This window comes from Falco biarmicus, chromosome 12 (genome assembly GCF_023638135.1).
Source record: "Falco biarmicus isolate bFalBia1 chromosome 12, bFalBia1.pri, whole genome shotgun sequence".
Lineage (NCBI taxonomy): Eukaryota > Metazoa > Chordata > Aves > Falconiformes > Falconidae > Falco > Falco biarmicus.
In genome coordinates, this window is record NC_079299.1 from 29,127,015 (window position 1) to 29,140,184 (window position 13,170).

At 45.8% G+C, this 13,170-nt stretch overlaps 1 protein-coding gene and 1 long non-coding RNA gene across 3 annotated transcripts in view; one reads left to right on the top strand and one right to left on the bottom strand.

Moving 5' to 3' along the window:
- Nucleotides 1–13,170, bottom strand: part of LOC130157330 (uncharacterized) — a 29,976-nt gene that overhangs the window by 9,313 nt on the left and 7,493 nt on the right. The window contains exon 3 of one of the 2 annotated variants that reach the window (XR_008824810.1): nucleotides 4,722–4,839. The exons of the other annotated variant lie outside the window; for it this stretch is intronic. This is a non-coding gene — a long non-coding RNA (uncharacterized LOC130157330). Of the gene's footprint in view, nucleotides 1–4,721; nucleotides 4,840–13,170 lie in introns of those variants that run through there. 2 annotated transcript variants of the gene reach the window in all.
- On the top strand, nucleotides 2,699–12,403 carry LRRN4 (leucine rich repeat neuronal 4). The gene is made up of 5 exons (XM_056356732.1): nucleotides 2,699–2,969; nucleotides 4,652–5,372; nucleotides 6,615–6,819; nucleotides 8,378–8,518; nucleotides 9,684–12,403. The coding sequence occupies exons 2-5, from the start codon at nucleotides 4,685–4,687 to the stop codon at nucleotides 11,011–11,013; spliced, it is 2,364 nt and encodes a 787-aa protein (XP_056212707.1). The 5' UTR covers nucleotides 2,699–2,969; nucleotides 4,652–4,684; the 3' UTR covers nucleotides 11,014–12,403.

The following is a 13,170-nucleotide window of genomic DNA, read 5'->3' on the forward strand; positions in this document are numbered from 1 at the left end:
CTATCCTGTACATCGTGCTTAATTAAACCAAAGTCAGCTCAGGGTAAAACACTACTCATGTCAGATAGCTGGTGTCTGTTCTTACTCACAACAAATTCCAAAGGGGATTTCACCGCTGCCTTCAGCATGCGTTACTGCAGTGGACAACACACACACCCTGTAGTTTTCTGAAACCTCAGGCTAAATAATCCTGTTCTTGCATTCCCTCCCTGTTCTCTGTAGGAAACATCTTGCTTTGTGCTTGCTCTGTGGACTGACCTGCAAAATGCTTCTTTTCTTTTGTTGGCTTTGAAAGCCATTCTCCAGATTGTTTCAGGATATTTTCATTCTTAACCATCACTTGGACCATGGCCAGTGAGAAACACTCATCTCAAACTTTACAGCCTGGTACCATCCTCGCCTTCTCCTGCTCTCACCATGCTCCACTTATCTTGGTGTCACTAAGGAATGCAGGGCTCATCCCTAGCATTCCTGCAGGCAGAGGGGTTTTGTGCTGCACTGAATCAGCCCCTGGGAGGGGGTGTCTGGTTCAGCTCTTTGTGCATCATCCATGTGAAAAGGGCGTCAAAAATGCCTGCCTTTACTAAAGGTTCCCCCAGGTTGCCACTGAAACTCTTAGAAAAGTAGAAAAAAGGAGGATAATAACCTGAAGAAACACAGCAGCATAAGAACAGGCCAAAGTGACTCACGAAGGGGAAATCTCTGCCTGCTTTCAAGATTTCAAAGAAACTGGTGAGAGAGGGCTGCTGTCTGGCCTCGAAAACCTTCACCAATATCTGAGCAGCTGTTGGAGATGTAGTACCGTAGCAGTCATATTCCAGAGGATTAGCACTTGCAGCTAGGCAAAGAGCTGAGAAAATACAACGCCCACCGCAAAACCTGGGCATCCAAAAAGCAGAAAACAAAGGTGGAAAATAAAAATAACAAAAGCTGATTTTCCACAGGTGCTCTGCTTCTTGCGAGAGGTTCTCTAATATCACTCAGAAATCAAGCAGCTCTGGGCAAGGACTCCACCTCTCTTCCCCCTTCACTGAAATGAGTGGCCCACTTGCTGGGCTGCTTTTCCAGCCTTACAAGGCTGCTTGTCTCAGTCTCCAAAATGAAGTCAGTAAGGCTGTAAGGCAGTGAGGTTGAACACGTTAAAGGTGAGCCAGCATTTGGCTCACCAGGTTTCATGAAGTAGTTTTTTAAGAGATTAAAAACAATAAAACAACCAATGAAAATTCACAGTCTGTAAATACTGAGCTAACCGCAGAAACACAACACTTAAAAGTGTTTTGTCTTAATATTGCATAGCTCAAGGCAAAGAGGGGCCAACTCCCTGCTCCCCAGTTTCTCAAAGAGGAGCTTTGCAGCCATCAGGTCTGCAAAGCCAGAGGGAAGGCAAGGTTTCCAGCGGCCTGCCTGGAGCTGAACTTTCCTCCTATTATACCAGATTCTTTGGATTTTTTTAACCTGCTCCAATTTGCCCTTTGAACCTAAGAGAGCGCAGATCTCTGAAGGAACCTGTTAGTATGCACGTGCCCAGCCTGCACACTGCCCTCAGCCCAGGCCTGAGAGCTGCTCCACCGGGGTTAATCTGTGGGATTAGCCCCTCATTTAGGGGAACTATTTGTCTTGCCTTAGAGCCATTCCACACGGGAACAGTATGTACATCTCAGCCTCCAAGGGAACTGCAATAGCTCCAGAGAGTCCACTAAAAGACAGTATCTTGTTCTGTGGATGTTCTGGTGTTTATCAAGGCTCCCTCCCCACGCAGATAATGAATGGCACCATCAATAGATAAGGTCGCCTGCCTGCGTACATGCAGACTCAAGGTTTTTGGGAAACCAAGACCTTTATCTCCACTTTAGCACTAAAGCATACAGGTCTGTGTTGCCTTCATGTCATGGATCAGATCTGTTTTGTTGTCCTGATAAATGAAAAGCACTGACTACTGTTGTCCCTGGAAATGTTAGTCATTAATTGTCTTATAGTAGCAACTGAATAACCAACCTTTTGCTTTTACGTTGGAAGAATCTCTATCAACTCACCCCTCTTCAGTTCCCTGGCTTGACCCTCAGCTCTTGACCAGACTAATTATTATTTGAATTGTGAGAATGCTAAGAAACCCAACTCAGGGCAGGTCCCTTGGTGGGAGATGTTTTGCATAGTCACTCTTACATATCCAGCAAAGGATGAGAGAAGTAGCAGGAAAGGAATTCTCCCAAGCCATGCAGTACAGCAGATGCAGAACAGAGAACACAACCCACGCACAGCAGGATCGGAAGAGGCCTGCCAAGTCCATCACATACTGCGTGAGATGCCATAGGCCCTCTCCACAGGCTGAGAGAATTCCTCTCTGTGTGAGCAGCAGGTGAGTTTCACTTTCGACATTTCCCAAGGGCCTCCTTAGAAAAGTCCTTTGTCCTATGTGAGCATTTCCAGGACTTACTCCCAAGTGTAAGAATCTCAAGAGAGAAATATAAACACTTGAATCCTTTTATTGGCACCTAGAGAGCAACCAAAGCCCATGTCAGCAGAGCAAGCCTTAGCTTTACATCACTCTGATCTGTCAGCAAAGAAACACAATCATTCCTCTCCCTTCCCCCCTGTCAGTGGAAGACGTGAGAGCTGGGACTACTGACACTGATCTCTTCCCTTTACCCCCCTCTGCGTAGCCAAAGAGGGACAGAGCAGCCCTGCCTGAGCGTTGGGAAACAAGAGCCCTCCCACCCACCGACTCCAGGGCCAAGGGAGCGGGAGAGCTGCCTGGAGCCACCCCCTCTAGGCAGGGGGAAGCTGGATGCGGGGGAGCAGCCTGGAACAAACCTCGCCTGCGCTGGTGGGCAGAGCCATGAGCAGGGAAAGCTGGGAACAGAGAAGAGGCATTTCACGCTCTCGGCTGAGTCACCGAAGTGTATAAAATCAAGGCCAGGCAATCGGAGCCACGCAGAGCGGAGGCACGAGGCATCAGGACGTCTGGACAGGTACGTGCAAGCGGATGCGGTTTAGAGGCAGGGACTAAGATGAAATCTAAAATCGTCATCCAGCAGTCCAGTTCCTCCCATCCTCTCCCTGCCATGTGCTGTGGTGCAGGGAATCCAGCTGCTTCGGTGACCAAGAAACCCTGAGGCTGTTTGGTGCTTGCACAGTTCCAGATGATGAAAAGGACACAGGCAACCAAAATATATTCTTTTGCTGGTCAAATATACTATTTTGCTGGTCCCTACTTCAAACCAGCAACAGATGACAGTCTGGACAAGACCTGGCAACATTCAGGGAATAGCAAATAGCTGTTAAGGTTTGAAGTAAGTCTGAGATATTTCATACTACATGGGGCTTCAGCCACCCCCCTATACTGTAATATATTTTTGGATGAGGAACAAGCACAATGCCTAGCAGCACAAAAGACAGCTGAGTAAGAAAAGCGCTAGTGTTGGGCTGTGGTTAACTCCCTCCTGTGACACAGATTACCTGCGCAGCCCTGGACAAGTCACTTAGGACCCTTTTTTTAAAAAAAATTAAATAACAAAGGCAAAGCTGGGGTGGGATGAGGAGGGAGCACAGAGGGAACTGTAACACTGAATAAGGTGCTTCTTGGTACCCAGGCCTTTTGGGCCCTGATCCAGGAGCATACTCTTAGTTTCTGACCACTTTCACCGAGAAGTGGTTCAGAAGCTGCATCCTTCAGTATGTCCTTTCGCCAGCAGTCGGGCTGCGCGGCACGTCTGCAGCACCCACCTGCAGCAGGGCCCCACTGGCAGAGGGGCTCCAGGGTGCTGCCAGCCGGTCAGGAGTGGAGGAGGAGGGTGAGTCTCACAGTGCCTTTGGGGTCCCCATCATGGCTGTCACTCAGAACGGGGCAGAACTGCCCTGGCAGAGCCCACACAAGCTGCAGGGTTTTGCTGTTTCAACTTCTGCTAAGGGAAGGAAAGTCCTTCCTAACCTGCTTTTATCCTAACAACACTTCTGCCTGCCCACCCCATTGCAACTCAGCCCAGCTTGGGCTCATATGTCCCTTAATTTTGACAAACCCTCCCCTGCCTTTGGATCCATACGTTTGCTTTGTACATACAACCTCACAGACAAAATCCCTTGCTACAGTCACACCCAAGTTCAGGTATCACCCCATTAGATAATTCTTCCCACTGGGCTGGCCAAACTGGGCACTATGCAGCAGAACAAACCAGTAGAGAGCAATATATAGTCATATATAGAAGTCAAGTCTCGTAACATGGCAATAGCCCTCTCCTGCCGCTTGTCCAGTATAGTACCGACTGGTGTTTTTATCCAGGAGCAGCACTGGCACTCCCTCATCCCCCAGTGCTGCTGGGGAGCCCACCTTCTGCGCTGTGGCTGTTCTGGGTGCCAGACTGGTACTGGGGGTACTGGTGTGGGAACCAGACACGCGATACAACTTGGTTGCTTTCTGCATGGAAAACTGTAGGTACACTTAGACCGCACGGTACTTCTGTCCCCGAGGGTTCATGTTTACTTAGGTTTAATTACAGAAGAGACATTAATTATCACTTCACTGTCTGGATGCAGTAGGAAAGGACTTACAAATGTTTCACTTTTAAATAGCTTGTAGCTGCCTGGAGGGATTTTAATTTAGCTCTTAATGCTGATGATGGTTTGTTTTCCTCTCCCTGAAACAAAACCCAAACAGATCTTGCAAGTTAATTCCAAGCCGCTTAGGAGGATGTTTTCACCCTTGCTCGTCCTCTCCCTGCTGGTGGGGAACACAGCGTCCAGCCGGCTGAGCAGAGCCGAGCCAGCAGCATCCAGGGATGTCACCACCTTTTTCCAGCTGGCTCAGGAAGACTCTTGGGAGAATGTTAATCTCACCAGCATGTCCTGTGAGGATCGAAAGAATGCGACATGGATCACCCTGCAGCTGACCAACAGCAGCCTGACAGCTTTCCCCATCTGCCTACCAGAGGCCCTGGAGACCTTGGATCTCAGCAACAACCTCTTAGAAGAGGTGAACAGCACGGAGATAGCAAACCTCCCACACCTGCACACCCTCTCGCTGCGGCAGAACCCTCTCCGGTCAGTTAGATGGGGATCTGAAGTCCTCAGCAGTCTCCTCTCCCTGGATTTAAGCTTTAATAAACTGTCATCTGTGCCATCATGCCACAGCTCTGCCCTACCTAACCTGAGGTGGTTGTCCCTGGCTGGAAATCCACTGATTGAAATCCAGCCACTGGCTTTTTCCTGTTACCCTCAACTACAGTTCCTGAACCTCTCTGCAACGCTGCTCGGGCAGAATGACAGCAGAGGAATTAGGGAGTCTGCTTTTGCCATCAGCACATCTCCCAGTGAGGCCATGAACACAACTGGAAACACCATCATCGTGCTTGATCTGAGTGGGACCTTTCTTGAGAAAAGTAAGTTTCTGGATTTCCCGGTGTAGACATGGGGCTTGGTCAGGTCAGGGGCAGCAGAAGTTTTGCTGGGACAATAGCTCCTGTCCTGGCTGATCCCAGGATGGAGGGGGGAACATCCCATGCTGAAAGCTGCAAACAGCTGGTCCAAGTGTGAAAGGCACTCTCCAGCTGGTCGTGTAACTGCTGGGGGAGAAACTCTTAGGCAGACCAGCCTCCCAAAGGATGGGCAGAGACTAGACACCACGAACCAGGACTATTTGTCCCACTGCAGTCACCCACCTCCATCCTAATTTCACTGTCTGCTATTGACAGTCATCCCACTGTCAGCCCTGAGATTAGCTTTAGGACACACAGGAGGAAATGAATTTCTCTTTCCAGATATGTTACCGAAATCCTTCTTTGTCTATCCCCACAGTTGCACTCTGCTTTATACCGCTGTATTGAAGTGGCACAGAGAGAGAGGCTTTTTGTGTCAACCGCAACTGGCCAAATTCTTCCACACAGCGAGACAATCCCTGCCCTGAGCAATTTACAGTGTCATTTTTTTCTTTTGTCTGCTTCCCTGCCAGCCTCAGTTTATAACTGAGGTGGACAGATGTTAGATGCTTTGCCCAGCTGCCCTCTTCCTGGGTCAGAGCCAGGACTTAGGGACTCCTTGAGCTAGAGGTTTCACCTCAGCTCACATTTAACAGACACACCACCAAATTTCCTCCGTGAGTTTGCCTAATCCCTCTTGTGGTAGTGACTTACACAACTGAGTCATGGGATGGAAAGGCAGTTTTGTGTAAGACCTATTCTTTCAGGTTTATGCCTCTCGGCTCTTCTTCCTGTGCTAGGAGAAATCAGATATTATCTGCCCCTCTCACACCAGTCAGGACTTTGTTGATCTCTCTGATCAACCCCTACCCACCACTTCTCTGAGCAGAGAAGTCCTTGTTCATTTAATCTCACCTAACAGGAAAGCTATTCCATATCTCTTATCAGCTTTATTGCCCTTCTGTCTTCCCTTCTTTTCCTCTGTCCTGCGACAGCATGACCTGCAGGTAGTATTACAAAAATGTGATTGCATGGGTGTTTATACACTGGTGTACTGATTTTTGTTCTATTCCTTTCCCGAAGAGAATAGCTGCAGAAGACTACAGAGATATTTCGTACCTCAATGAATTCAAAACATTTTTCTAGGCAGAAATCCACAAGAATGCTCTATTTAGGCAACAGGTATAAATCTTTTTTCTGCTTCAGTTGAACCAGAGTGGACCAGAGACTTGCCCAACCTCAGATCACTTCACCTGACAAAGATGTCACGATTAAGAAGCCTCAACACTGACTTCTTCAAGTCCATGCCTGGGCTCCAAGAGCTGAACTGTCAAGACTCCCCCTCACTGGGTTTCGTGAGGACAGAGATGTTTGACAGTGCTCCTCATCTGAGCCATCTCTCGTTCGAGAAGTGAGTTTTCTTTTTTTTCTTCCTCACATAATGTTGCCTTTGCCTCACAGCACCATGGTGCCTGAGAGCTGATTTTTTTTGCAAAGTATGCTTCTTATCAAATATTTAGGAAGGAGGTATGGTCTTGTGTGCCATGGAGAAACATGCTGTCTTATACTCAGGTATGCCATGTAAAGCCTATGATGTAGACCTGATACAGTAGAAGAGGTGATACAGCCGAAAAAGGTGGCACAACACTCAGCACAGTTACTGGTTGCCTGAGATTGTATCCATTGTGCTCCCGCTCTTCTGCCTTATCTCCCTGTCCAATGGATGAATTTGTCTAGCGCTGGTAAGATTAGCACAGATCCACTGAAGCCCACGTGTGATACAGACCACGCTTCCAACACAGTTCCAATGGCAGTGTCTCACCAGAGGAGAAGTGGGTCACTGAGGGTTCCTTGCTCCACAAAGGATGAACGTGGACATTTGCTAAAATCTACACCTTGGAAGCAGTCAAAAATCCTGTCCCTTCCACTTTTAGCGGGAGAAATTAATATTAGTTCCTTGTTCGGCATTAGTAAAAGCAACGGCTTACTCGTTATTCTAGAGGTAACGCCTCAGTGTGTGATTTGCTTGGTATGTCACACGCCTGTTGAAATACTAAGGGGAAATAAAGCTCTGATTTATCAAAATAAGAGCAGGTAAACTGCACACTGAACGGTCAGCATAAAGGAAAAGATTTGGAGAGCACCCTAGAAGTTTCCTATAATACAGGCCCAGACTATAAACCCAGAAAACAAACACAAGAGCACTGGCTGTGCTCTAGGAACCATTCAGGGAAATAAACCCATTTAAGCAAAAAAAACCCCAGTGGATTCCACCCCCCACTGGATAGCCACACTGAATTTACACAGCACTTTACAATACCTACAGGAATACCAGTTCAAAGTGCTAAAAATCGTGACCCAAACTTAAAAAACAAACCAGAAGCAGTTAAAAGGCAAAGACAAAAGAGCATCTTCTGAGCACTCAGACTGCAGGGAGGCCACATTATCACACTCCTGCAGCTAGGCCAGCTTAACAGTGAAGGCAAGCAAGGTCTTCCTGTATCAGTCATTTGACTTTAGTAGGTGAGAGTCTATATTATGAAAGAGGCAATTAACATGAAGAGGATGATTGGCATACAGTCAAGCCATGACAAGCAGACTGAGAAGGAAGCTAGAGAAATGATAAAACGGTACGGTAACAAGTGTAGCCGAACGCATGATGGCAGAGCGATTGCCTTTCACGGAAGACCCTTGCCAAATGCTAAGCCCTTTCAGTTGCCACCTCTAAAGGTGTTAGCCCCTCACCATGCTTTTGTTACACTTTAACACACAGCAGCTACACTACACTGTGCAAATGAGAGATGGTTAGCCTGGACTTTAAAATGCAGAATGGTGATGTTGATAACTGGCTGCTTCCGAGGGAACTGGGAATATTGCTTTGTGTCTTACACATGCTGAGATACTAAGCACACTCCAGTCCTTGGTACGTAGCTTAGTGCTTGCTAATTATTTCATTTGTCATCTCGCAGCTGTAACCTGAGTTCCTTTAATCCTTGGAATATCAGTTCATCGAACAGCAGCATCATTATCAACTTGTACGGAAATCCTCTGTTATGTGACTGCCAGCTCTCCTGGCTGCTCTCCATACCCAACAAAGTTGTACTGCAAAAGTAAGTGAGTTCAAGGAGATAAAATAACGCTCTTCAGACACAACTTACATGTCTAAGTTTTTTGGGGACCAAACATTCACCATCATCTATGTTACTCAAATTCTTTTGTGTGTTCTTCCCTTCCACAAGAGGTAGAAACGCTAAACAGTCCCCTTCAGGGACAAAGCATGGCTGAGTTAGATTTGCATGTAGGCAAATCCAGTGGGTACATGTAGAACAGTATAAAGTGTTATTAGCTGTGGATTCTACTTTAAGGTGAGAACAGCTTATTTTCTCTCTATTTCAGTTCATATTTCTCTGTTACCTGGAGATAAAAAATGAGCTAGCTTGGTGGCCTTGATATGGGCCAGCACTGGGTGCAGAAACCGGACGACTTTGCAAGAACTTTAGCAAATTATTTTCTTCTTTGTCCTTGCATTCCCAAAGCCTACTTCAGCACAGGCGGTCAGCAAAATCCCTTGCAAATAGCACCATTTGTCACCTATTGTTTTCATGCTCTCCTACAGTTTGACAGACTAATTACAATAAGCTGTAGTTAAAAGAAGTACTTTGCATGTGTATGATCTCTTTCTTTTGAAAGGCCACCAAGAAGATTTGTCATTCTTAGCAGAGAGAGCAGGGAAGTAGATTGTTAACATTAGATTATTTCTCATCAGGATGAGCTTAGCAGTTGCATTCTTTACAAAAACAAGCAATGCCTGAGTAAAGAAAGAGTTTAGTCATTGAAAAGCACATCCCATAGCAGCACAGCTCCAGCTGCCTAAACCAGCTGGCTTAAGGATCTTGGGGACCACACTACAGCTTTCTGCATGCGTTCCCCTCTTAGTGTGGCATTAAAGTCTGACCCTTTATGATGAGTTGTCATGAGCCCCAACACTCTTGCTAAGGTTCACAGTCCTTGTACTAAAGGATGCTTCCTCTCAGGCAAAAGATATTCAAAACAAAATACAAAACCAAAAAGCCAGTCAGCTAAGTTCCCAGTGTTGTGGAAAGCCATCTGCCAAGCACAGGACTATTGTTAAGACAACTTACCTTTGGTCTAGGTTTCACGTCTTCTTTAATATAAAAACAGTTTTTGGACAGCAGGTTGCCAATTCCAATCTTGGCAGCCTTACGGGAGCCTGTAATGTTCTTGTGGATCTTTTCTAATTTGTCCCCCCTGCAGAGCTTGGAAGACTTTTTGCAACACATCCCAGGAAGACTGGGGCAGACCTTCAACATCTTTTTCACTGCTAGAGCTCTACAACAAATGCCAGTCTGAGAGAAATGTTACACTGCACGATTCAAAGACGCCCTCTCCAAAACACGATGCTTTCAGCCTCACCGGTTATGACACCACTACTGTAGCAACAACGGTAGACTCTGCTCCACTAACCAAAGACACTTACACCAGCTCCCTAATTCAGAAGAATGTAACGAGCACAACTGCAGCCAACCCAACTGAGCCAATGCTCACAAAGGCCAACAGTTCCTCCCATGAGGAGGTGGCAGCTGCTGAATTCACGAGCCATCTCCTTTCTTCCACGTCCATAACAACCTCCCTGGGTTTTCTCAGAGAGCTCTATAGTCAGCCCTCAAATTATGGCTACACAAGTCAAACTGAAACAGACCAGCTAAAGAGAGAGCTCAGAACAACCGATGCAACATTTCCCCAGAAAGGCCCGTTCAACCAACCCACTAGTGATTATTCTACTAGAGCAACAGGAAACCCCAACGCCACCGACCATTATATGCACTCCTTTGCCACTCGTGCTGGGGAAGGTACACCACGTATGAACCTACCACAGCTGAACTCCACGAGGACCGACGCTCAGTCAGAGCCTGCATCCACCAGATCACTGATACACTATGTAGATGACTACGATTACGATGAACAGTCAACAAAAACTCCAGTGCAGGCATATACCTCCTGTGACTACAATCCCTGTAGGCACCTTCAGAAGCCATGCAGTGAACTGCAGAATGCATCCCCGTGTTTATGTCCTGGCATGTCGAGGGAAGATGAGGTTCCAGATCCACCAAGGCTCAGAGAGGTGTCTGAAGTTACAGACAGCTCTGCACAGATACGCTGGTGTGCCCCAAATTCAGTTGTTCACACCTATAAGCTGACACTTCATGCCCAAGGCAATGAGGACAGACAGTTTGTCCTGGACAATATTTATTCCACAGCAAGGCAATACACTCTGTATAATCTATTACCATACACCACTTACCACATTTGTGTGACTGCTTCAAACAAAGCAGGGTCAAGCCAGCCAGAGAGTCAGGGAATTCCAGGTAATTCGTGTACCAAATTTAAAACAAAACCTAGCTACAAGTGTGTCTTTGCTGCTCTGTCTGCAGCAAGTGGACTCTTTCTCATTTCCACAATTATTTTGTCTGTTTGTCTGTGCAAGGCATGTAAAAAGCCTCAGAGTGAGCAATACGGTACACACTTAGTCTCTTATAAGAACCCAGCATTTGATTATCCGTTAAAACTACAAACCACTAATTAGCTGTAGGTGATTGTTCCACACCTTCAAAGCTCACTGTCTCTATCACCTTGGTACGTGTTTGCGAGAATCACAAAATGTCCTTCAGCAAACCTACAAAAGACCAGACTTCATAGCCCTTATGTTTCTAAGGGAGAGAAAAGCACAAAAAAAAAAAAGAAAAAATAATAATGAAGGTAGTCAAACAGAAAAAAGTCCTTGGACTCTTGTTCATTTGCTACGCAGCAGCAAACCTGGACACTAACCTTGAAAAGTTGTGTTTATGATCACTTACAAATATTCTAGCACACATTTCACACAGTGAGAGGCTGCCTTGCCCACTGTCTGTCTCCAGTATGTCTCATGAATACAGCCCGCTGAGAGCCATGACCCAAGATGCATCTAGCTAAGCAAGATAAGACTCTGCTTTTATTCGCGTAAGTGAAGTTCGGTTCTCAGTTTCTTCTAATGTCCATATAAAGTTACTATGCAAAAAGAGAGTACTACTGGAAGGAGTGAGAGAAAGGCCTCCTTGGGCTCAGTGGCAAGGTGCTGTGCAGACCTAACTCCATTAAATAACTCCCATGACTGTAACTGCTCAGCCTAACTTCAGGTCAGGAAACAGAAACATGAAGATTAATTGTAAAAAGGGACACTGCAGGGATACTTAGGGGAGAGATAATTGTTTTGTTCTGACTTTGTATGATGTTTTCTACAAGTGGGGCTCCCACCAGTTCGCAGGCAGTGAGGAGTCTGCAGTACAGCAGTAACCCACAGAAGCGGGGAACACATTAGCATTTGCCTCACAATTGATTTTAAGCAGAGGTGATTGCTCAGATCCCATCCACAGATTTCGCAGGCTGACGACTTACCTCATACAGAGGCAAAGAGCCAAGTAATGAAACAATTTAATGCCTGTGTTGCTGAGACTTGAAAAACTGAACACCCATCCACTAGCAGCAGGCAGTTATGCAGGCATTTTTCAAATGTACTTTTGGGTGCTAATTTCTGCTACAAAAATAGTAAGAGATGCTGAAAGTTCCACTTCTTCAGTGGCTTTGAGCATGCCATTAAAATTCCGAGATGTTTGTGTAAGGGGAGGCGTTTGTCCTGATCAGATACTTTCTATTCGGAGACCCATAGGTTTATGTTCCAGTAGCTGCGAGTTTCTGCTGCTGTGTACTGCTGTATAGATATGTAAAATCCCCCCAGAGCTCAGAGAGTGAAAGTTGCTATACAGTGTAAAAAAGTCTATGTTCTGTTCATTTATTTTTTTAATGTTTCCAGTATTAATGGAAATAAAAGGTACAGAATTGAGTTCTGGTTCTTTGTTAAAGACCTAGATCTTCGTGTTGTCTTTACTATCTACAACATTTAGCCTGAGAAATTAAACATTTTGTTGTTTTGGAACAAACTTTCAGCATATAGTAATGTTTTTATTATGGTAAATTCGTGTTCTCTGATGTCATAAGAGCTTTCATTTTGTATGTGCATAAGGTGGCCTGTGCCATCCTCACCACTATGAGCTGGTGGTCCTTTCATGGATGTTTGTCCTTTCCCCTACACCAGTGCTGGGAATGACACTGTCATCGGATTGATGCTTGTTGCAAATTCCCGCCGTGTCTGTCCTGAGCTGCTGAGCTTGGCTGAGCCTCATGACTCAAACTCACAATAGAATTGAAATGCAAATAGAGAAGCCAGGATGGCGTCACCTCTCACTTTGAAAACCTCTTTTATTTTCATATTCTGGTAGTTCAGACTTCCTTTTTCGTATTTATTTCTGGCCTTTTTTTCCCCTGCATTTTCTGGAAGGTCTAGTGAACAGGCATAGATGATACTTTAACTTCGTTTGGAGTGAGCAGGAACCTTCAGTCTTTGACTCACTATTCCAAAGTGGGGCAGAGATCATATACTCCCTTGGGTTTGCACAACACAGCTCTAAGAGACCTTGACAGGGGTCTTTGGTATTACCAGAAACAGAAACAAAGTGGAGCAAAATAAGAGATTTGTGAATAGCAATTTCTATAGTCTTGAAGATTAGCTCTAGAGGAGAAGGACAAAAAAAATACCACAGCTAAAAATAAAGATTGTTCCATCTTAACGATAAGTTAGCCCAAAGCCATCATTTACAATGAGATTTTGAGAGGATACATCTTAACTACACTTTACAACATTGCAACT